The following is a 24284-nucleotide window of genomic DNA, read 5'->3' as shown; positions in this document are numbered from 1 at the left end:
TAAATTGTAATAGACAGCTGTGTTGCTGGGAAGTTTGTTCTTCACCGCTTCTTCTTTCCAGCCATAACACTAGGAAGTGGTGAAAGGGGGGCGTTTTGGGGGTGCTGTCATTCATGTAAAATTTTGACGTTAAAAAGTGCTAATCGTATTAGCCTATTTTAATAAATGATTTTGACTTTGACTTTGACTTTGAACTATTAAAATGTATTTTTTCCTCTATTTCAATAAATATGCTTAGGAACATGGTGAGAATCTCCAGAATTATAACTAGGTATTACATACAAAAAAATAAGTTTACTCAAAAAGGAAGTCATAACTGGCCGCAAACACAAAATCTCTAACCTTTTACCACTATATTCAAATGTTATTCCAAGTACCTAAAAGCTTTTCTGGGAACCTGGGACATATCACACGGGTCCTCCATGCACATAAATTGCAATTAAGCTGTATGTCAGGTTGTGCCTTTGCACGTCTCACCTGCCTTGCGTACTCCACTTTAATATGAACGTAATTATGAATTAAGAAAGCAAAGGAGGTATAAACTGGAAATGTAGCGGGACCTTGGCTGTATGATTACGAATGCTTTGGATCAGATAATGATCAGATAGGCATCTGGCAGAGTAAGGCAGTTGTTTATAGATATAGCAAGACTGAAAAAAATATTCCTTCTCTTTATGGAAGAGGCCCGTTGCCCGGCAAAGGGTTAAGTTGGCTAAAATTATGATGATCATTAGGTATGCTTTTACAGATATCATCTGCAGTTATTATTGCCTCAGGTTTTCATTAAAATACATAGGTATTAGTTTTGTGTTATAAAGCATATATTCAATTAAACAAGAAATAAAAAGGTCATGAATCACAGAACATCAAATTAATAGGACCCATAAAGGAATTTGATCCTTGAAATTCCAAGACATAAACGTCTTGTCCTTGTGATGTACGTGGGCATTTCCATAGACAATGCGCCGTAATTAATCCTCCGTGTGTGACAGTTGTGTACGTTACACTGATTTATAGAATGCGGTGTTTATGGTACGGATAAACGGCGCGGGCGACGCTGTTGCACCGAGAGACGGCGGGACTGCGATCAGGCTTGCAGTTATGAAATAGAACCTTTAGTTAGATAAAATAAAACATTTAGCAATAGCGATTTAATAAGATTTATAATAAGAGCCTGTAGATCTACAGTGCTGTTGAAAGTATTCGTCAGTTACCTTTTTGGACACAATTCCTCATACGAAGGCGAATTACTTAATTAAAAATTTCTTTCTAGAACCTTAATCGAATTAAACTGTAACTTTAATATTATTATGCCATTCCTTAAATACAGCCGTACAACAAGACCGCTAGGCCAAAAACATATTACCTAGCAGACAGTAGATAAAAAACTTAAAAAAGAAGTACATAGTTAGTACGAAATAAACACATAATGGGCAAATAAATCATTTTATTTTGCTTCAAAACAAAACGCTGGCTTCAGGCTCTTCCTAAAATTAATATTAATTCATATTTTATATCCCTACATGATTGAACAATTCATGTCATATTATTAATGAAAGTCAATTTCTACCTATAATTTATAATATTTATTTATTCTAGGTCGAAATTGTCCTTAAATTATTGGTAATAAATTGATAATGACGTTATTAGAAACACAAAAAAAAAAAAAAAACAAGTATAGTTTTAAATAACGAACGCGGCAAACCGAATCGCGTTCCGATCAGACAGAAGAAAGTACGTCGGAGGCGGGATGATAGCGGCGGAGGCTGCAACCGGCCGAACCGGTCGCTCCATTGTGGTCAGTTTTTGTGGCGCGCCCACACCTCCCCGGACCCCGCGCCACCTCGCCAAAATGTGGCCCGTTGTGGTCAATCTGTTTAATTGCTTCATTTTAAATATTTGCTGCTAATTAATATTGATTTGAATGACTTAGAAACATGCTGCACAGCTGGGATATTTATCCTTACATGTACCAATATGAATTCGCCAGCCAAAGTCCTCATGAATAGGTAGGGTCCATTTGGGGCCAATCAAATATTACTTTGAGAGTAGCAGGATCAGGGGCCCGATTCTCCTAATTTTACTTAAGCGACATACGATTCACGTTCGACTGAGATTCAATACCGACTCGATTACAATTGAAGCGTATGTGGCATTCCGCTATTTGTTCTTTGAAATAAACGTTTTTATCCTTTTCTGTAATTCAATAATGAATCATTTTGTCTGCAAATGATTTACGATTGCAATATGATTGTAGAACAAACTACCGTATAAACCAAAATCACCAAAATAGCAGACCAATCGCAAACCAATCGAATGTCGTTGGAATACGATTGGTCTAATATTAGTAGCAGAATGCCCGATATGGTTAAAACTGCTATTGCGATCATATTGCGAGTCAATTTCTATTCGATTTTGAGATTATTAACTTAGGAGAATTTGGCCCCAGGGGACTATAAAACATGTATCACGGAGACATAGTCTAGTCTTTCATTTGTTATTTTTGTTATATGCCCAAGCTACCCTTACTTAGATTACATTTTGGTGACAAGGAAATCTTTATTACTCATCGCTCCATCGATCGCTCAATCTACTTTCAAAAAAAGCACTTAGGTAAGGGCTAGTGGGCAAAGAACCAACCTCTCGAGTATGAGGGCGCGGTTTCGAATCCAGGTCAGGCAAGTACCAATGCAACTTTTCTAAGTTTGTATGTACTTTCTAAGTATATCTTAGACACCAATGGCTGATAAAAAGGTGAAGGAAAACATCTTGAGGAAACCTGGACTATATAGTCTGAAATCACCAACCCGCATTGAGCAAGCGTGGTGATTAATGCTCAATCCTTCTCCGTGTGAGAGGAGGCCTGTGCCCAGCAGTGGGACGATAAATAGGCTGTAAGTAAGTAAGTAAGTAAGGGCTAGGCAATGACTACCCAGTTACCAATGGTCGTATGGATGTTGTTTTACCAATGCTAACATAACAGTACTGGCAGCGCCATCTACTATTTTAGCTTCGTACTTGAGCGGTAATATAGTGAGGATCACGAATCCATTATGGCGACAAATTAAAGGTTCAAAAACTACGAATAAAATTAATGCCTGCTCTGGCCTGTTCTACGTGCACATACGTTTATTTTGAAATAATTAATAAAGACTGCGAAAAATACCATCCGGCTGACCATAAACAATGGATCAATGCAGTCGAGCGAGCGACAGCAAAGAGTTCTAGAATAGTTTTTGTTAGTCTATGCGCGGTCGTATGTGATGTGAAACTTGTCAAAAAATGTCTTTTTGACGTGATTTGCCGATAAAATTATTTGGATAGTACATTTTTATAAACATGGGAGGTTCTCAAAGCACTCGAAAAGTAACTGTTGATAATGAAAATGCTATCCAAGTGTCTCAAGAGGCTTTAGACCGGATACAAGCTCAGCTCACCGCAAAAGTAAATACAATTTTACATTACATAATTTTGATCAATGTCATCTCTTGTTAGGACATAGTAGTGTATGTTGTTGTTTAATAAAAGTACAATATTTATTCTAAGTGAATTTTCAACTTAGAACTCTTATTCAGCATAGGAGGTACAGCATTGCAAGATACTCTTGTAGGTTACCCCAGCGATTTCTGGGAACTAGTCTTTTGCGGTCCATACTTTAACTTGTAGTTAAAATCTTAATATACATCATGCTGAACATATTTAAATATTTCTACCGCACTCTTACACTGAAAATTCATAATTGTTGACAATTTCATAATTTCATGAAGAATTTATTTTAACCATTTTTTTTTAAATTTACAATTTGAAAAATATTGAAATAAATGGCTATATATCATATTCCAAAAGCACACAATCTATGGCGACGAATAAAAGTGCAGAAAAAAATATTTTTCTAGATTATTAAAGTAAACACTAAAAATTTTCAGAAAGCAGAACCCCGAGCTCAGCCAGTTCACCACTACGCACCTCCTGCGTACGACCCCAGACGCCATAACGAATACGCGGCTGAAGAGGCCTACTGGGCGCACCGCATCGAGAGCCTAAAGCGGGCTCACGAGAAAATAAACAGCGGCATGCATTTGGAATATCAGAAGACGTTGAAAGAAGCCAACGAGTTATTTAACAAGGTTCAGGCGGACAAAGTGTCGTTGAAACTATCTCCATGCCAAGAGGAGAAGGCAAAGGTAAATTTGAATTATTTGTGGCTTAAATATAACACTCCTAAGATGACAACAGCATCCTGATTTAGACACTGGTTTCCAGTCCTGAATTGTTAAGGAAGCCTCATGAAATCTGATACTACCTACCCTACCTGCATCAAGCAAGTGTGGTGATTTAGGCCCAAGTTCATCAACAACATCTGTCTGTTTTCCTTAAAACAACTGTTTGTTTTGAAAATTGAATGTCAAAATTCGTAATATACAGTTATTTCAAGAAAACTGATGTTTATGTTTTTGGTGAACAACCTTAGCATAACACTTATTCCTTCTCTGTATAAGAAGAGGCCTATGCCCTGCGGTGGAACGAACAAAAGGCTAATGATAATTTTATTGACATATAAAATGTTTTTATAAAGGTCCCAAATTGTTTTGTAGTGTTTCTTAGTCATTTCACTTTGTGTTGACATGCTTGCAATATGACTTTATTTTCGCTAGAACTGTGTGGCATTAGTGCAAAACTGACGTGAAAAGAGAAAGCATTTAAAATTTTGTCATTCTCATCTCTTGTACAGAGGAATCTTTCAAAGCATTGGGTGTAGAGCTCCCAAAACACAGGCTACATTCTTACAATAAGTTGCTTTTTGTAAAATAGACATGGAATATATAAATATTTTTTTTTCTCCATTTCCAGGTACTCCAGTGCTACAGTACAAATCCAAACAAATCACTACTGTGTTCAGTGTTAGTGAATGAATTCAATGACTGTGTGTGCAAGAGCAGAGTAGCAGCCGTCGCGGCCTCGTCTTAACAACCGGGATTGTGTAAATAATCGTTATAAATGTTCAACGTCGACACCAAGCAATACTTACTGACCTCATGGGTTGCATTCGGCCGCGGAGTAGATTTAATATTAATGCCGTATCAATAAACTGTTATTAATTTATTCTATGTGATTTATTTGGCGATAATGTCTCGACTAAAATGTTTGGAGTTGTTCCTAGCTCCTAAATTGTTCACCGTTTTGTTCAGTTTCTTTTCTGTGTCCTGTAACATACAGGTTTATGTTATATGAGTAGTTAACTCTGCTTTTACTTTATTTTTCCTGGTTGTGAATATTTAAAAATGTGATGGAAATCCCTTTTATCTGCTTCTTTTCTGTTACCCTCTTCTATATCGTATGACTATACTGTTTTACCTAATTTAATTTCCCGCGAAACAATTGCGCATGTGCCTGCCTAAATCTGAGCGCGGTATTGTATTTTTATAGTCATGCGGTTAAACCCAAACTATTAGATCATAGCAAAATAATTATGTAACTAGACCATATAGAACCTTATCAGATAATAAATATGTATTATTTACAGTAAAACCTCATTTGTTTATCCCCAAAAACTGTCAAAAGTGAAATTGCTGTGTCAGTGATTATTGACCAAACAGTAGGTACGAAGCGACGACGATGTCATAGTGCCCCTACAGTAGGTAAATTGTTGTTCCCACGTCTTTAGATCTAGAATTCGTGAACAATGTCGCACCATCAGATTCAATCTCAAAACCCAGATAAGGACAAACCGGAGAAGGAGAAAAAGAGGCGTGTGCCCTTGTACCCCGGGTTCCCGGAGCTGGCGCGGTCTGACGTCAGCATACACCCTGCTTACTCTAAATTGGCTTTAGCATAGTAAGTATAATTTACGTCCGCATAATTCTATCACTTACAAACCAAATTCTATTTTATAAAAGAAATATAAACAATTTGTTATTCTCATTTTTTTATAAATAAATAAGCAGACATTGTTAATTTACAGCCGAGTAGTATGCCGCCACCGCTACCATTGGGCTAAAATAGCCCAGCGCAAGCAATTCATGAAGGAGTTGCACAGTTTTGAGAAACTGCAGTCTAACGCCCTGGATGGTGTGAGAGTGCATCGAGAGTTCTCGCAAGGAATACTTTCGCACACCATACCACCACGACGATACATTCAGAAGTTGACGCCCGACCCCCTAACGTCAAAGCAAAGAATGCGCGTGGAAGAAATAATTAGCGGAAGAGTGAACTTCAGTCAGAAATAATGCACCATTTATGTTTCTTTTAGGGTTGGCAACAGGCTGCCAACTACTGTGCTTATCATTGCGCACCTTCATGCCTCCACCATCTTCAAAAAATGAATCTTGAGAATGAAGAATGTGAAAAGTTGGTGGAAGGTTTTATCTCTGGCTTACGGCAGCATGGTGTTGGTCTATGTGCACAAGCCCTTATTCTCCATAAAAGCCTGAATACCAAATAGTTAATCCTAGAGAGGAGTTTCATTTTAGTTGTCACAATTACTGGAAATAAAACACTACAATCAACTTATAATCTATTTTTATTCCATAGCTTCCTTTGCTTTTTTCTTCTTCATTTTTTTGCTCTTTTCTACATTTGTTTGTAAGTAGTGGGCCTCCTTCTTGGCCTGTGATATCTCAGCCCTCAGCCTCTGCTTCATTGCAGCTCTCTCATACGCCAGTCTCTCACTCAAGTGAATCCACTTAAACCTCGGAATATATTTGATATTCCATATCATGTCATAATAGCGTGACTTTTTTCTGGTTCCAATCTTTGTGTTGTTTAGTTTTGTTGCAACCATCTTGGCTACTTTTTTCTTCTGGAATTCTACCCAGCCTTCTGTGAATTGATTCGGCACCCGCTTGCGCTTTTCGCCAGGCTCTGTAATTGTAATTTATTGATTTTTAACTGCTTCAATAATAAGAGTTGATAAGTGCAAAAAAGTGTGGTGGTGATAGAAGGCACTAACATTGGCAAAAGCTAGTTTTATTGACCTAACCAAAAAATGATTACTGACCAAAATAAATCTCGATAAAAATGTAAACAACAGGTAACCTTAAAACTTACTAGCACTCGGTTGCAAATATATCCTTCCAACGTCTCCGAATTCGCTGAATATTTCACGTATCTTGGCGACATTCATGTAAGGAGGAATAGTGGATAAGAATATAATTCCACGCTTTCTAGTCTTCTTCTTATTTATCAGTTTACCAGAGTCCGAAACATTGTCTGCGTCCGAGTCGATCTGTGAGCTGTTTTCACAGTCAGACCCGTTTTCCGGCACTCTATCCATTTCAATATCAGGCATTGTGTTAAAATCAGTCACGAAACAAACAATAAATCACTTTATTAATTTAAAAAACCTCGAATAAACAGAACCCCATGTGTGCATGTGATTGCAAAATGACACACGTCTGTTACTTGACACTGACAGCAACAAAACAGCTGCTCGATCGCTGTCGGCATAGTTCTACTTCCGGTACGTCAGTTTGAAGAACGAGAGTATCCTACACTAACGTAAACAAAAACCGTAACACGGTTTCTCAACCCTATTTCTGTATAATCTGTGGTCCAATTATTGTCAAAGAATTTGTCATACACGAATGTCGTCACGGGAAAATAAATAAATCAAGAAGCAAACGAAATCGTTTACAAAATTATAAAACATTTTAATCAAGTTTATATCAAGAATATTCTCAAAACTCCAAGATGGGTTGTGATGGAGGTACCATTCCACGACGAGATGAGCTTGTACGGATGAAGAAGAAGCCAGAACAGGTAAATATTTTAGACGTAGTTTAAAGTAAATTATGAACATGTAACTTCAAGTGTGTTATTTTTTACTTCTTTGTAGAAAGACAAGGATGCTGAGAGATCGTTCAAGTGGCGCAACTGCGCTTTGTCTCAGCAACCACTGCAGACGCCCGTGGTGGCCTGTGGCTTGGGCAGACTGTACAGTAAAAGCTCCGTGCTTGAGGCATTGCTTGACAAAGAGACCAAGCCAGAGTCTATCAACCACATCAAAAGTCTTAAGGTAAATACCCTATCTAATCATTTTTGCTTTCATCTTGTATGCATTCTCTTAAATTATCTTGCTCTTACTGACTCTTCCTAACTTTCATTGAATTTGGGAATTGTAATTGTAGTTACACAGAAGTCAGTATCTAAATTACAATACTTTTATGTCACATTATTATCAAGTAACATCATGAGGTTTTCTTAGAAAACTTCAATCACAATATTTTTGTTAAATAGTGTAGCAAGCTCTTATAACCTTATTTTCCTTGCTTTACCAGTTTCAACAGTATTACAAAAACTAAAAAGTACAAAAAACTCATACCCTTTCTAATGTACAGGACATCAAAGACTTGAACCTGGTGAAGAACCCAGCATACACAGCGGCTGACCACACAGACGGTAACGTGGGAGAAGGCAATGCCCCTTACATCTGCCCCATCAGTGGCCTGGAGATGTCCGGAAAATTCCGCTTTGTGTTCCTCTGGAGCTGCGGCTGTGTGCTCGCTGAGAGGGCACTTAAAGAGGTCAAGCAGAATCTCTGCCATATGGTGAGTTTTGTACATGGATTTGCTTAATCTATATATTATATAAAAGAAAATTGAGTTAGTTACACATTCAATAAATCAATAATGGCTGAACGGTGTAACAGAGATGAGTATGTACTGAGATAAACGCTTACTAAAAGATGAAGAGTTACATAATACATTATTATAACAGTAAAACTAAATATAATCTGACTGATAAAGGTGATAAAGGTGTAGTCATATTATTGCTTTTGCTGATGGAAAATAATTCTCATCTTTTATCATTATGTGCAGAGCTCCATCCTTTTCCCGTATAAAGGAGCTTGCAAAGTCACGCATTACCCCCTGTGACTCAATGGTTAATTCTATTTTAACAAGCGTATTCAGTAGGTCATCCTTAGATTCCTACATTTATTTGGTATATTCCGGATCTCAATGCAAGATGATCTAGTACCATGTTCTATGCTTTCCAGTTTATCCTCTAGTTTTTGAGATACAAATTTCTAGTTCCTGCACTTTGATTGTAAGATCATCATATTGTTGGGACTTCCATTTTTAAATCGGTTTACATGTGCTGGTTACCGATTAAATCCTAGTAGTGAATGTCAAATTTCATAAAATTGTTACCTTGTTAGTTATCAACAGCCACTTATTGTGAATAATTTATGAGAATTAGGTCATGTTCATTTCATATTTACCAAACAGGGTCATCTATGACAAAATAGGCAATTGTGTCAGCAATGATAAACTTGCTCCCATTTCTTCAATTAATTTTCTAATCTATTAATTCAGGTCAGTTTACCAGATATATTGATTTTAACTTTTGCCCCCAGTGTCAGCAACCATTCGTAGATAACGACATTGTTACACTCAACGGAACTGATGAAGACATTGAAAAGTTGAAAGAAAAGATGGCCGTCCGAGTAGCCAGCAGGAAAAGTGGTAAAAAATCAAAGGCAGACAAAGCTGCTAAAGTTGATATCAAAGTTGAGCCGGCCACACCAGTCGCATCTACATCTACAGAAACTGTAACAGAGTCTGACACCATTAAAGAAGAGAATGGCGTTAAAGCGGAACCAGAGGCTGGGCCGAGCTCAAGTGCACCGGTGAAGAAAGAAATTGAAACAATACCTTTGTCATTGCCAAAATACAACCCAAATAAACAGGCAAGAGGCCATTTTGGGTCTTCGAAGCGCGTTCACCCAACAGAATTGGCGCAAGACCCGTCCTACAAGAAGACAAAGAAAGAATACAGCGTTGCTAAGGATCCACAAACTAGTGAAGTTTATAAATCACTCTTTACTTCACATCAAACTGACAAAGAACAGAAACGAGCCCACTGGGTTACATACAACCCATTCTATAATTAATGCTATTTATTTGTAGGATCAATATATTAATTAAAATAAATACAACTTAATTATTTTCATATGTTTTATTTCAATACAAATTGTCAATAAATATTGCACTAGAAAATTGCACATTAATCCTATAGTGATAAGTTGAAGTCTCAAATTCTTGTTTAGGGAAAAAATGATTTAGGGAAACGCTCAATCCTTCTCCATGTGAGAGGATGCCTATGCCCAGCAGTGGGACAAAAAAAATCTTTGTGCAATTTTGATGATGTGAACTTACACCTATGTAATATAAATAGTGGAATGTCAAAAATCACTGAACTTAACATAATTATTTGGAAAACTACAATGGGTATATTGTAGTGCTAATTTTGGTTATTGGTTTTTGACTGCTTACAAAACTAGACCTGACCACATTCAAAATACTAAAGCAGTATGGAAGATAATTTACTTCAAGAACTACAGACAATATTAAATATGAGATGATACATGAGGTATCCATTTTGGGGCACGAATAATGTTTCTATACCATACTCTTTGGTAGCTTACTAGGCTAAAATTTGACTACGAAACATTTATTAAGTGCTAGAGAATAATTTAAGCAGCGGAGTCTTGCTGTACGGAGGCTAATGTGGCCTCGATGATCAGATTGAAGTCCAGTTCGTTGAGACTGGCCTTGGCTGTCAGCAAGTCCAGGAATGTGTCCAGTGGAGACAGACGCTCGCCTGAAGGTAATGCTGCTATACCTGTAAAAAAGGGACAAGGGATCAAATTGTGTCAATACTTTTTGTATCGTTTTGATGAGTTTTTAAATTCATTAAGTCGTTCAGGGAATTCAATAAATTTATAAGGTCATATTTTAATAGGTGCTAAGAAAAATTATTTTCGCGTAATTTTGACTGCGAAAAGATGTCATGTCAGCATTTTATTTATCACAAGACATTGTTTCAAAATTGCTCTACCTACGGCGAGAGTCGGCGCATTTCCAATAGTATCTGAGTAGCTTAGTTATGCAAGTGCTACTAGGCACCTACTGACGCCCGGATATCTACGCCCGTCGAGCTTGTGGTGCGGCCACTCCTCCGTCACTTTAAACCTATAATAGTGGAACTAGAAACAGCGGGTAGTTGTTACCAGTGTCCCTGACGGGTCTGTGTCGGCTGAGCTCGTGGTGCGGCGCGGCGCCCCCCGACAGCAGCGCGTGCGCGTGCTGCACTCCGTCACTGTGTATAGTGGCAGCACACAGTTACCAGTGTCCCTGACGGGTCTGTGTCGGCTGAGCTCGTGGTGCGGCGCGGCGCCCCCCGACAGCAGCGCGTGCGCGTGCTGCACTCCGTCACTGTGTATAGTGGCAGCACACAGTTACCAGTGTCCCTGACGGGTCTGTGTCGGCTGAGCTCGTGGTGCGGCGCGGCGCCCCCGACACAGCGCGTGCGCGTGCTGCACCCGTCACTGTGTATAGTGGCAGCACACAGTTACCAGTGTCCCTGACGGGTCTGTGTCGGCTGAGCTCGTGGTGCGGCGCGGCGCCCCGACAGCAGCGCGTGCGCGTGCTGCACCCGTCACTGTGTATAGTGGCAGCACACAGTTACCAGTGTCCCTGACGGGTCTGTGTCGGCTGAGCTCGTGGTGCGGCGCGGCGCCCCCCGACAGCAGCGCGTGCGCGTGGTCGCGCGCGCGCAGCACCAGCGCGGCGCGGTGCGGCCACGCGGCCAGCGCGCGCCGGGCTCGACCCTCGCCTACTAGCTGTATGAGACGCAGCTTGTTGTTCACCGTCGTTTTGTTGTCGTCGTCTTTCGCTGGAATGTTAGGAATTACGATACAATAGGAACACAAAGTATGACCCGAGTCACCAGAATGGCAGTGGCCGGCATTGAAAGCGTCACCGCTGGCACTCGCGGGAGGAAACATCAACAAGACGCGCGGGAGCTCACGGTGCCGCGGGCGGCAGCGCGAACTTTTCAAGCGATACTGGTCTTTTATGTAACTTTTCATCCCACCTCATCGAGTAAGTAAATTACTAAATAGAAAAAAAGAAAATCACGTGCGCTCATGGCAAATTAAATAGTTGCAAAAGTTTTTTATTTTAAAACACAGTTTAAACATGTAGCGAGGTTTAAAGTCAATCTAAAAACAATAAAACATAAATATTTCATCACACCTCAGCGAGAAAATTACTTAACGCAAAAAATTAAAATGGCTCGCGCATATGAGTACCTACCAAATCCAAAAGAAGTAGGTACCTATTAAGATTTTTTATTTAAAAACTCTGCTTAAAAATAAAATAAGGCAAAAAATCGATCTAAAAACAATATAAAAAAGACGTAGGTATTTAGTTGAATTATTATTTTAAGTAGTTGAATTGTTTAATATGTATTTTTTTTAAGTCTTATCAAGATTGTCACAAATGGAGTATCGCAACGATATTCCAAATTCAAATCACTTTGCCGCTCTAGAGGATAAAAACGGCTTTTGCACTCAGATATAGAAGAGCAAAACTACTCCGAGATGGTGGGATGAAAAATATTTTTCGGTATTTCATAGCGTATGAATAAATCAGTAAGTTACAGGTACCCGATAATCATGATAGTTGTAGGTACTAGGTTAATTATCTTTTACATAAAAAGAAGCAATTTATTTTACAATTGCAATTTTAGTATAAGTAAATAGAATAAAATCGGAGAGTCATTGTTTTTTTTTAATACTGAATAATCAAGCTGATGTTTTTTTAATTCTTTTCATTAAGTAATATTAAACAATAAAATATACAAAAAAAAATATACTTACATGCAATAATCGCCTTCATGACATCGATCTGCAACTCGAACACGTTCCGGTGAACGTATTGAACGAACGAATGGAACGGCAGCGTGCGGTAGCCGAGGTACGTGAAGAATGAACTGAATCCTTGCGGCAAGGGAAACGCAATGGAGTCGGTGGCCAAGTAGTACTGCTCCAGAACTTTAAATACTATAAACGCGTGCGTTGGGTCCATCTCATCGCTGAAAATGTATTAAAAATAATGTTTAAAGGTATATCTGCTACTTAGTAGCTGTCGTTGTTATAATTCCACGTCAGAGGCCGTCAGGTGGATTTGAGAAAACTCTGACTCCAGGCTTGTTAGATGATTAAAAGTTACAACTCACTCGATAAGTTTATTTCATCGATAATTTAATCCCATATTATTAAGTTATGTAAACTAGTTACAAAATGTATTGTATGGGGATTAGATTCACATTTTAAGATTAGGCTTTAATGGCAAAGTCACTTGCAGTCATTTGTTTGTCGTAACGGCAATATTTGAAGGACTTCTCTGTGTTAGAATGAAAAATATATTGAAAAAAAATGACTGCAGATGATTATACCAGGTTCAGCCAAGGTGTATTAAAACATAAGTTAAATAATAAAATTATGTATTGACGCTTCACAAGTATATTCTACAACTCCATGTAAAACAAATATTAGGTAAATGAAATTATAAATAAGCAAAAAACCAAAACATAAACAAAACCAACAGAATGACACCAAAAAATCACAAAACAAAAATTCGCCGTACTCGACCAAAATGGATGCCAGGAATAACACATACCGCCAGTTGAACTAAGTTCCATTAAACTTAAACCTTCATTAAATCTATTGCTAACACTATTTATCTTGTTGATAAAGAAAGAGTTAGCAATAGATTTAAAGAAGCTTTAACTTTAATGGGTTTGTTCAAATGACGGAGAATCTCGCGCTGGGAAGTAGGGACACCAAAATAAGCGAAAACTAAACACGACACACACAAAACAAAATCAGACTAGCCAACGGAACCAACAAAAAATTAGGACAAAACCCAAAACAAAACATCGATATAGTTCGTTGTATCATACATAAAGGTGAAGCCTCGCTGCTGGTTGTTGTGCGGCGTGGCGGCGAGCGGGCGCGTGAGGGCGCGGCACAGCGCTCGGGACGTGTCCAGCTGCGCCGCCGCCCAGCGCGTGCCTACCGCGTGCACGCCGCTCTCCACGCCGCGGCCCTGTGACACCCCCCCTCCCGACCCCGAGCCCCCGCCCGAGCACTCCCGCATCAGGTGCACGCTCACCTCGCGAAGGTTCTGTCCGGCCGCGTTAAATTAAGCACGATCGTCAGTTCATCAGAGATGGAACAAAATGTCTAGCGGACGTGCCATAACGGAAAATCGCCTAAGAAAATAGCGCGCAAAAATGCGGGTGTGGGGGTGATGGAAGGACGTTTTCGCCCTTATACGGCTTATTTAGATCTGAGCATTTTTTATAATACCTGAAATCGTTGACAGGTATCCCAAATAACCCAATCGCGTCGTTAGTGCACTCGTAATTGATCGTTTTGGTCATACCCACCGTACGTATTTGACCTAGTAGAAGGCGCCTGACCTACCTGCATTATGGCATCTCGCGTAAATGACGCGAGATGCCATAATTTTCCTTACTCCATAATCAGACTATATTGGCGAACTATTTGAGACAGCCTCCTTTGGCTGTTTGAGACAGCCGACGCGTCCTAATGCTGGTTTGCTTTGGCTAAAATCTTTCGCTCAATCCTCATTCCACTAGCTGTTATTCGACAAACACTTATGTGCATAGAGGAAGATCAGAAGATGGTTAGATTTTCTTGCATAAGTCATGCACTTACATATTAACAGTGAATTAGTGTTATAACAGATTAAGGTGATCAATTTTATAGAGGTAAGTTTAAGCTTACCGCAGCAATGATATGCTCTTGCTTGCTGGCCGTGCAGACGTCGAGCTCGAAGAATGGCAGCAGGTCCTGTCCGCTGCCGATGGAGGAGCGGCGCTGTGGAGCGCTGAGGGGCGGCGGCGGAGCCCCGGGGGACAGCGGGGTGCTGCACCGGGATAGGGCTTCCGGCTGACACAAACATAAGAAGTGTGAAAATTAGTATCCAAAGCTATAGCTAAAATCCCTCATTTTCGCACAGAAGTTTCGCTTTATTGATCGGTTCAGTTTATTATTTCACAAAACTTAGATAAGTACTTAATCGTATCAATCAACTAAAAGTTTTCGTAATTTAAATTTTAGGTTTTCCTATGACGTTTTTTTTTAAATTTTTGTTTATTATATAGCAAGTCTTCCTTAGTGTATTAAATAAATAAATTGATAATGCCGATGCTCATAGATAGTAAAAGAAGAAATTATCAAGGATCTAATATCATGAGGGCAAAATTTCCTTTTTAAATTTCCAATTTAAATACAACTGCATATACACTTTCTCACCTGATAACAATGCAGGCTGACCCTCAGCTTGTCTATAACGGCTTGTGGCTGCAGGCGCTTGTGCACGGTATCATTCAGAGCCAGCCACAGCCGCGTCCACACGTCCTCCGCGAACTGACAGACGAGCTGTTTCTCCCAGTTTACATACACTTCTCACCTGGTAACAATGCAGGCTGACCCTCAGCTTGTCTATAACGGCTTGTGGCTGCAGGCGCTTGTGCATGGTATCGTTGAGGGCCCGCCACAGCCGCGTCCACACGTCCTCAGCGAACTGGCAGACGAGCTGTTTCTCCCAGTTTACATACACTTCTCACCTGATAACAATGCAAGCTGACCCTCAGCTTGTCTATAACGGCTTGTGGCTGCAGGCGCTTGTGCACGGTATCGTTGAGGGCCCGCCACAGCCGCGTCCACACGTCCTCCGCGAACTGACAGACGCGTTGCCGCGGCGCCAGCACCACTACCGCGCTGTTCCACAACTTCTCCTGGCTCACTGATACGCACATGTCGCGGACCTAACGAGGAATTTAGACTTATTGAAAATCAATTTTTTAAGGTAAAATTAAAGTATATACCCCCCTAGATACCCTTCCAAAATTATAATGAACTACACTTGAATGCTTGGTGCAACCTGAGCACATTAATTAGCTGATTGAATAAATTTTAGCAGTTTCGATTGCTGGTAAATATTGGCCTATGAGAGTATGGGGTCTATGCTATATCTTCTCTGGGTAAGGACTTAAGAAGGGCAGTATGTTTGATTACTAGCTGTAGGATTGCTGAAGATGAAATACGACAAAATAAAAATAAAAGCTAAAAAAGTTAAGAAGTAAAGAGCTATACAAAAATCAACAATATTATGTAAAAATATGATTAAGTATTACATCTGTCATCAAAAGGACACCAGTCAAAATTGATACCATTAAAAACAAGTATCAATCTTTACCTTAACATCAGCAAACTTGAGGTGTTGAGTGAAAGGCAGCATCTTCATGAGGCCCAGCGCCGACGCGGGGAGGGAACGCCGCGTGACGGCGTACGTGGTGCCCACCAGGTACTCCTGCATCACGCGCTGGAACGCGCCCAGACCGTCGCGCTGGTTCAGGCACATCCATGATATTAGCTGGAATTTGTTAAGAAATATTTGGTGATGGATTGATGCTCCAATAACCAGCTAACGAAATATGTATATGCCGATTCATCATTTTATTTACTGAGTAAAGAAACTCCCTTTACTGGCTAATAATTTCATATGAGTGGAAGCCTATGGGCTAACTGACAAACTCACGGCGGAACAACACATAATTATATAGCAACAAAGTTTATTCAACGAATGTACCTAAATAAAAATAATGATGCGAATCAAATCAAATCACTTTTATTTGTTCACACAGTTATAACTACAAGTCATAATTTTGAAGGCAAGGTTGTTTAAAACTGTTTAGTTTGGGAACAATACACAGAAAGGCGACACTAAAAAACAGCATTTACCTCCTCAGCCAAATCCATGTTCCCATCATGTTGTATCAAATAATGGAGAATCGCCAGCTTATTCTCGACAGCCGTGTTACTCTTAAAGGTGGCAGTCAGATCCTTGTCTGGCACGGTCATGGTGACCACATCGAGGGTGTTGAGGTCCACCATGGCGTGGGGGCCCCAGCCCAGGACTGGGGCCAAACTAGGGCCACTGTCACACTCGTCCATAGGGAGCACGATATGGCAACATGGCTCGTGGTATAGACTGATGTCTATCATTTGAGTATACAGCATTGGTATGTTTACTAGAAGGTAGTTATCTGAAAAAAAATGATATTTTATGATGGTTATATTTTTTGGAAAAGCTTCTTTAGTTCTTTGATTGACTTATCCCAAATTAAATCATTAGGTAAATTAGAACTCAAATAACAGAGTTGTATCAGCACAATAGCAATCATTTAGTAAACACAGTAGTATGCACAGGTCAAGGCTCTTTTGTAAAATTAATTTTAGATAAACCTAAAATATTTGGGCCTTTTTTATAGGAAATCATCAAAGGGCATCCCGCTGTGGGTGCAGCATGAGGGAGTGTCAGACTTTTACTGGCTAAAACCCATCATGTTCCTTCTTAGGTCTTTTATTTAGAGCCGCGGTAACTCTTTTGAACAATCCCGCAGCCCCAAATATTTGGGTTTTGCCGTTTGCATATTAGTTAACATCCTCTTTACTTCGACAAAATTTTAAAGGATTTTTCGATAATTTCTTTAGTAAATAAGTTTCTTACCAGCATAAAGAGTATACGAAGGTCTCAGAGACTTGGCCAAAGACCAGGGCAGGTCGGGCACCACGCTATGCACCACGCAACCGTGCTGTAACAGCGTTATGGAGTACGCGAAGTTCACGCCGGAGTCCTTCAGGTCGGCGCTGTCTTCTAGCACTAGGGATGTTGTTGAGTCGTCTAGAGGCTGGAAAATTAACTATGATGTTTAATACAATATCGTGGATGAGTATTTTACAGTTAAAATATCATCTCAAGCTGTAGGTACAGTAAGTTTATGCTTTAACACATTGCAAAACCAGCAATAGAAGATCACAATTTATTCCTAAACCACAGTGTAAAAGGAAAAGGTAGCTTAGCTAGTACCAATTTATTTTGATAAGTCTGAAGCCTATGAGCTAAATCATCCTCATCATCGTTTTCGTCCTTAGAAGGTCATAGCTGGTCAATGCATCCTACGATCAATACCTGCCTTACACATGTAACTTGTATTACATCTTTGCAAAGTAACTATAAAACTACTTTTACGGATTGTTACGCGGTTATTCTTTACAGCAGCCATGGTTACAGGTCGATCCGAAATGTGGGAATTAAATCTATAGGTACCTACTAATTTTATAAAGCTGAAGAGTTTGTTTGTTTGCTTGAACGCGCTAATCTCAGGAACTACTGGTCCGATTTGAAAAATTATTTCAGTGTTAGTAGTTCCCACGGGTTGCGGGTGACACCGCGGGCAGAACCTAGTAATATTAATATAACCGCGATAAAAACCCTAAAAGTTGTTTTATTTAAATGTCTAATATTTCCGTAAGTGTCAAAAATCAATAGTTTACTATAAAGCTAAAACACTTACCTTATACAAATAATGATGGCATATACACAGCACTCCTTTCTGATCGCAGACAATCTGCAGGTCGAGACTGCAGTCATGCACCCGCAGAGGTATGGGGTCGTCTTCATACGCGCCGCACGCCGCACCCTCGCCGGAGCTCGATACGTGCGGCAGGCTTAGCGGGATGTTTAGCTAGTAGTCGGTGAAAAAGTGGACAATAAATGCTTATTTTATTGAAGTTGCTTACAGTTATCGGCACGGATATCGAGCTATGACCTTCACCTGCGCAGAAGCGATTTACTGCCTTATTGCCTTATGCGTACGGGTGCGCAAAGCGATCCCCACTCTTCCGCCGAGAGCTCAATATCCGTGCCGGTAACTATAAGTACGGACTTAGATACCCTTTAACGTTATTCAAATGGTAAATTTTATGTCTATTATGTATGTTTATACCCTCTGTTTACTTATATTAATAAGCTAAAGCGCTCTATTAAGTATTAAGCTACTTTTTTAATATCTCGTTTTAATTAAACCATGTTCTAATGAGAAAATGAGAAAAAATTCTTTGAACCAAAAAATTTACGGTGTCGAATAGGTTGACTAGCTGGACTCTGTACATCCTAAAGATGACTTTGATAAAGAAGTATTTTTCAGGTTTCTTTTAGAGGTGAAATATAGACAGAGCTACTTCTCGTTTATAATCTATAAGCTTCTTTCTATGGTTTCAACTACACCAGACTCTAGCAGGCATATAAAATGTAAAGGTACAAATTGTTTCTAAAATGAAACATTGAACTTATGAAAATCGATACTGAAATATTAACAATACGTGTTTGTCCATTGTTAAACTTGTGTGTTTAGAATTGAGTTAATTTCCCTTGGCATTCATTCAGTTTTGTACAATATCGGTTATTCCAATACTTTGACGGCAGTTAGTCTATAAATAGAAATGTGAAAGAAAAACCCACCCAAAACATAAATGTGAAAGACTGCCAAGTTCGATAATATGGGAACGCTTCGCCTATAAAAGAAGTGAAATCTGAATAAGTACCAAGTTCCATACACATACCTCAGTTAAAAATAGTTACTTTTTAATGATGCTACTTGGCAAGTTTTCACACACCTTGTTATAAACCTACTAAATGCAATGAATCAAGTATTTAATTTTCTATTAAAACTTGCCAAGTAACATCATTAAAAAGTAACTATTTTTAACTGAGGTATGTGTATGGAACTTGGTACTTATTCAGATTTCACTTCTTTTATAGGCGAAGCGTTCCCATATTATCGAACTTGGCAGTCTTTCACATTTATGTTTTGGGTGGGATTTCATTTATTTTTGTAAGGTTGTTTATTTTATTTTTTGACGTGACAACGTCTTATAAATCGATGGAGCCGGCTGCACGCACGAAAAAACATGACTCATGCGGCGTTACCTCGCTCTGAGGCGTTCCGTTTAAGGCTTGAAGTGCAAGCGAGAGCACGCAGCAAGCGACAAAGAGGCACAATCGGCAGCTACTCACGTTGTCACGTTCAACTATCGTCAGTAAAACGACTTTACAGACAATGGTTTTTTTCATATGACTGAGTTAGTTAAGGAAATGACTCATTTATTCTATCTTTCAGATTTTTTAATATGCACGCTTCTTACAAAGAAATGAACTAGATTTACCAACTGACTGACATGACATGTTATCATATATTATGTTTGTGGATCAAAGTTAAAACATTCGTTATTTTCGAAAGTGACTCACACTTGGCCGTTTTCAGATTTTTACTTTACTTTGACTAAATACAAACCTTTGTAACGAATTTCAGATCGGTACGACCATTCGAAGATACATTATATAAATATAGATAAATTTAGTTCGTTTTAGTTCCTTAGGGGTATAAAACACCTTCATTATTTTAAAACCGACTCACACTTGACCATTTTCAGATTTTTCCCTTTACCTTGACATAAAGACCTACCTCCATGCCAAATTTCAAGTCAATACGACCATTGGAAGTGGTCTAGGTTTTTGATGAGTGAGTCAGTCAGTCAGTCAGTCAGTCAGTGAGTGTATAGTAAAAATAGCGATTTTCTGACGTCAATATCTCAAGACCTACAATAGGTATATTAATGAAATTTTGTATTTTAGATAAGTGAGGGGGTCTCAACAGATACTTGAAATTTGATATGCGTGAACAAAATAGATTTTGAGTTATAGGGTGTTCGAATTTGGCCCGAAATGGTTCGTGTAATATAACCCACGGCCGGTGTGTCGCTTTTTTTGCTCGAACTTGGCGGACACACTGCCGTGTGTCTAGATAGTCGGCATCGACACATTGGGCCCACCTAGTAACACATGAATGAATGTGTTGTCGTGACGTATTTAGACCACATTGTCGAAAACTGTACATACCTATAAAGTTAATAACCTATTTATAGTAATAAATGAATGATAAGAAATCGAAACTGAGTGATTTTTTTTTTAAATTTAACTTGCTTCTCTAATAATTTCTGCTTCGATGCGTGGCAATTATTATAAAAATCAAAATAGCCATAGTTATAAATATGATTTACACGTATCCGGAAAGATACTGCTTAATTATGCATAACACAATTAGAAAGCATTTTATGAGTAGGTACTTAATTTAGGTGCATGATGCCGGCCGTGCGATTTTATATGTTATACATCGAGACTTCTACGATTTAGTGACTGGTTTCATAGCCTATAAAAAAAAATAGTTTAAAAAGAAAGCGTTTATGCAATCTTTTTCCTGTTTTTCCGTTTTTGGAAAAATACTCCACACTTTCTTTGCTAAAACCGTGTTTCTTAGTTTTTAATTTATGCTTTTTTATATCTAAATCATGACGTTTGTTAGCTATTGTCATCGGAGCTCAGAGCTAATGCAAATTTTTATCCTAATCGAAGACCGGGAAAATCAATATGGTTTCGATGTTATCTGAATGTGAGAACTTCCAGCTTCCGACGAGAATCTCCAAGCACAGGTTACTCATGTCAAGGTACGTAAGTAGTTACAAGTGAAGGTAATATAAGCGTGTTAATAAAAAAGCCTGTAAATACAATGAATACATACAACAGTCTCGTGTGGTAAGTCTGCATGAAACTGCAAAGCGGATAGCGTCGGCGTCATTTCCGACGGAGATTTCACCTCCTCACCTTCGGCGAAACTCTGCGTCGGCAGACGATAGTGGATGTAGTAGAGCACCTAAGGGAAATCAATGTATTTAAGAAATATATAAGATAGAAAATAGAATAAGAAAAAAGTCTTATTTTGTCCTATTTAATAACAATAGGTATAATTTCCGATAATTGCCTCGTTAGTCTAGCTGTCGCAAGAAAGGCTGCTTAGCAGGTCTCGGGTTCGATCCCGGGTCGGACCGAAATCGCTTTGTGGGTTTTACCTGGAAGTTGGTGATTGATACACCCGTGCATCGGAGAGCTCGTAAATATCGGTCCTGCGCCTGATCTCTTTCCGGTCCTGTCGGATTGCCGTCCCATCGGGCTATGAGAGCGAAGGAAATGTGAGTGCACCTGTGTCTGCGCGAATGCTTGTGCACCAGGAATAAAATTTCATTTCATCATCATCAGGTATAACATTTACTAAGTTTCTAGAAATAAAGTTTCCAGCTCTCTGACTATAACATTTTGATGTTCTATTTTAAAAGGTACAAAATTAACCATAGGTGAGCAGACACCACAAAAAGATTTTAGGTACATTGAAAACAGATCTAGGCCCGAAATTTAATAATAGCGAATATTTTGTCATTCAAGCTTTTCTCATAAAATGATGTGGTTATTTTAGTAAGTTTTTAGGAAGTCGCGATAGACCAGCGGTTTGCGGTTACCGATCGTGTGACGCGATAACGTACCGCCGCAAGTTCGAATCCGGAACCAGCTAAAATGATGTTTCGGGATTTTTTTGTCGAATAATTTTAGGTGTTGGATAACTGAAATACATAACGTTTGTACAAAAATATATGTAACAATTGTAAAAAAATATCCCTTCAGATTAATATAAGTAATTTTTCTTTTACGAAGTATAAAATATGGGCAGAACCGTATGCGAAACATAAACCTATATATTTATTTAAACAGCCTAATCTCACAAAGAAGGTTGATTTAAGCTCAAACCATAGACACCTTCAAAATACAAGTTTTAGAACTAAAATGGTTAAGGAACATACCTGATTGACACAATCCCATTGCGCCCATGAAAAGACCTTAACAATTTTCTCAGGTTCAGGGTAAATGCCATCAAAGCCCCACTTGTCAGTGCCATCGTCACATTCATTCAGGAACATAGGAGTGCGGTAGATTTTGATGCCTAAAACACAATCCGCAGTAGTAATTTTATTATGTTACATGACACTGCTAGTGATAACATTAGAATTATTTATTTTATCAACCTACTGACTGCCTGGCCTAGTGCCAGAGTTGGCATAGTTACAATACCTAAGTGTTTTATTAGAAAATAGTTTGGTTTATCTACAAAATAACTAAAATATTCAAATCAGGTGATTTTATAATGTTGGAAGGAAATCGAAGCATTATGAAGACTTGTAACACCTTAGTTTTTGAAAATTAATGCATAATATTATATTGTACATATTTATATGGGCCTTATTGCCTAAAATAACTGGATAAACAAATAAATAATCACATGAATAACAGATGTGTGGAATGACAGTTGTAGGACTAAGTAAGGTTAAGCCATTACTGAGCCCAAGCACTTAATTACTTCTCATTCCAAAACATGTCTGTTTACATCATAATGTTGTCAATCAATACTTATAATAATGACTTATGATAAGTAGTAATTACTTAATGAGATTGACGAATGTCATCAAGTAACGAGGATTGTAAAGGATGTTAACATACTTACACTCTAAATGCTTGAAAAGCAGGAATCTATCATTTCGTATCCCGGGACTGTATTTAGTGCTCTTCCCATACACATACTGGACCATAATTTGCTTTGAGGAAGGTTCTTCAACTGCTGCGGGTGTCCTATCAGCTTCAGGTAGCAAACATATCAAGAACGGAGAGTATAGTGGGTCCTTGATTTCATTATTTTCATTTGGTGGTATTTTTACAATGTAAACAAGTAATGTATGTGTAGCATTCACTGAAGCTTGGATTATATTCAGTTTTTCCTCAAAAGTGTGAAGTGTGATCAACGTTTTAGTTTTATTGGTATAAGACCCTAAGTTTAGGACCTCCTTTCCATCTTTGTCTGATACCCAGCTTAAGAGTTGCGACCCGTCTTGTTCTTGGCCTAAGAGGCGCCATTCCCGGGCCGTAACCTCTGTAAAGATATAAATGTATGACAATCAACTCAACTCCAGGAAATCTATAAGCGTTACATGAGGATGTACTCGGTAAATGACGATTCATGTTAGTTATTTTTACGTGGGAAAATAAGAAATGTACACTTTTTTGTGGATTTAAAATAAAGATTCAGATAAATTAACTTAGATTTAGGCAAATTATTGAGCTAAATCAATTCGTATTGTGATAATCGAATGCTTTGTTGTTACCTTCTTCGCCCTGCGCTTGTAGCACTCCACACAACTTCACTGCTATATTTTGGACAGCCATATCGATGCTATCACCAATATTCACTATAAATTCACCTGCTATTCACATAATATATAAATATGTCACCGTATCGCCACGTTATCAATACTGAAATAGCGCACCTTTATTGACTTTTCTCGCTCAATTTTCTATCAGCTGGCGCCCAGCTGTGATACGACGTGAAAACAGCTTCTACGACATGCCAACACCACGGACAAACAATTGTCTATTATTGTGGCAGCACTGTGCAGCGCTTGTTGCAGAATCGACCAATAGAAAAGAAGCGTTGGTTTGAAAGTGAAGTTTCGTTTTACGTGTGCGTTAGAAGAAAGTTTTATCTTTTTTGTATTATTCAGAGATTCTTTGTTATTTTGATGAATATTGAAACTAAAAAAGTCATCGCTTACCTTTTGTTGAAATCTTTATTCTAATTACATTTTACTTGTTTATTTTCAACATGTAACTGTACTCATTAAATAT

The 24284-nt window shown here is 38.7% G+C and overlaps 5 protein-coding genes across 6 annotated transcripts; 3 read left to right on the top strand and 2 right to left on the bottom strand.

Moving 5' to 3' along the window:
- The first annotated feature begins 3235 nt into the window (after window positions 1-3235).
- Window positions 3236-5103, top strand: LOC110381834 (uncharacterized). The gene is made up of 3 exons (XM_021342245.3): window positions 3236-3444; window positions 3927-4184; window positions 4852-5103. The coding sequence occupies exons 1-3, from the start codon at window positions 3340-3342 to the stop codon at window positions 4966-4968; spliced, it is 480 nt and encodes a 159-aa protein (XP_021197920.3). The 5' UTR covers window positions 3236-3339; the 3' UTR covers window positions 4969-5103.
- Window positions 5104-5246: 143 nt separating this feature from the next.
- On the top strand, window positions 5247-6510 carry LOC110381835 (uncharacterized). The gene is made up of 2 exons (XM_021342246.3): window positions 5247-5835; window positions 5963-6510. Exons 1-2 carry the CDS (start codon window positions 5684-5686, stop codon window positions 6225-6227), a joined length of 417 nt encoding a protein of 138 aa, XP_021197921.1. The 5' UTR covers window positions 5247-5683; the 3' UTR covers window positions 6228-6510.
- LOC126053760 (uncharacterized) lies at window positions 6503-7406 on the bottom strand. The gene is made up of 2 exons (XM_049836686.2): window positions 7048-7406; window positions 6503-6861 (listed from the first exon to the last, which is right to left on the bottom strand). The coding sequence occupies exons 1-2, from the start codon at window positions 7286-7288 to the stop codon at window positions 6521-6523; spliced, it is 582 nt and encodes a 193-aa protein (XP_049692643.2). The 5' UTR covers window positions 7289-7406; the 3' UTR covers window positions 6503-6520.
- A 152-nt stretch (window positions 7407-7558) lies between these two features.
- On the top strand, window positions 7559-9947 carry LOC110381831 (replication termination factor 2). Its single transcript, XM_021342242.3, has 4 exons — window positions 7559-7758; window positions 7835-8014; window positions 8337-8546; window positions 9356-9947. The coding sequence occupies exons 1-4, from the start codon at window positions 7690-7692 to the stop codon at window positions 9890-9892; spliced, it is 996 nt and encodes a 331-aa protein (XP_021197917.3). The 5' UTR covers window positions 7559-7689; the 3' UTR covers window positions 9893-9947.
- Window positions 9943-24022, bottom strand: LOC110381832 (protein pigeon). 2 transcript variants are annotated; one of them, XM_064043480.1, is made up of 14 exons: window positions 23765-24022; window positions 23110-23532; window positions 22412-22551; window positions 21301-21432; window positions 18238-18408; window positions 17391-17571; window positions 16622-16926; window positions 16077-16253; window positions 15445-15645; window positions 14600-14764; window positions 13750-13973; window positions 12665-12879; window positions 11470-11676; window positions 9943-10623 (listed from the first exon to the last, which is right to left on the bottom strand). In XM_064043480.1, exons 1-14 carry the CDS (start codon window positions 23823-23825, stop codon window positions 10475-10477), a joined length of 2751 nt encoding a protein of 916 aa, XP_063899550.1. In that variant the 5' UTR covers window positions 23826-24022; the 3' UTR covers window positions 9943-10474. The 2 variants fall into 2 exon arrangements, with proteins under 2 accessions (XP_063899550.1, XP_049691979.2); XM_049836022.2 differs by lacking the exon at window positions 11470-11676 and having other exon boundaries at window positions 23765-24021.
- Between the last annotated feature and the right edge of the window lie 262 nt (window positions 24023-24284).

The sequence above is a fragment of the Helicoverpa armigera genome, chromosome 3 (genome assembly GCF_030705265.1).
Source record: "Helicoverpa armigera isolate CAAS_96S chromosome 3, ASM3070526v1, whole genome shotgun sequence".
Taxonomy (NCBI): domain Eukaryota; kingdom Metazoa; phylum Arthropoda; class Insecta; order Lepidoptera; family Noctuidae; genus Helicoverpa; species Helicoverpa armigera.
This window is presented reverse-complemented; position numbering and strand designations above follow the sequence as displayed.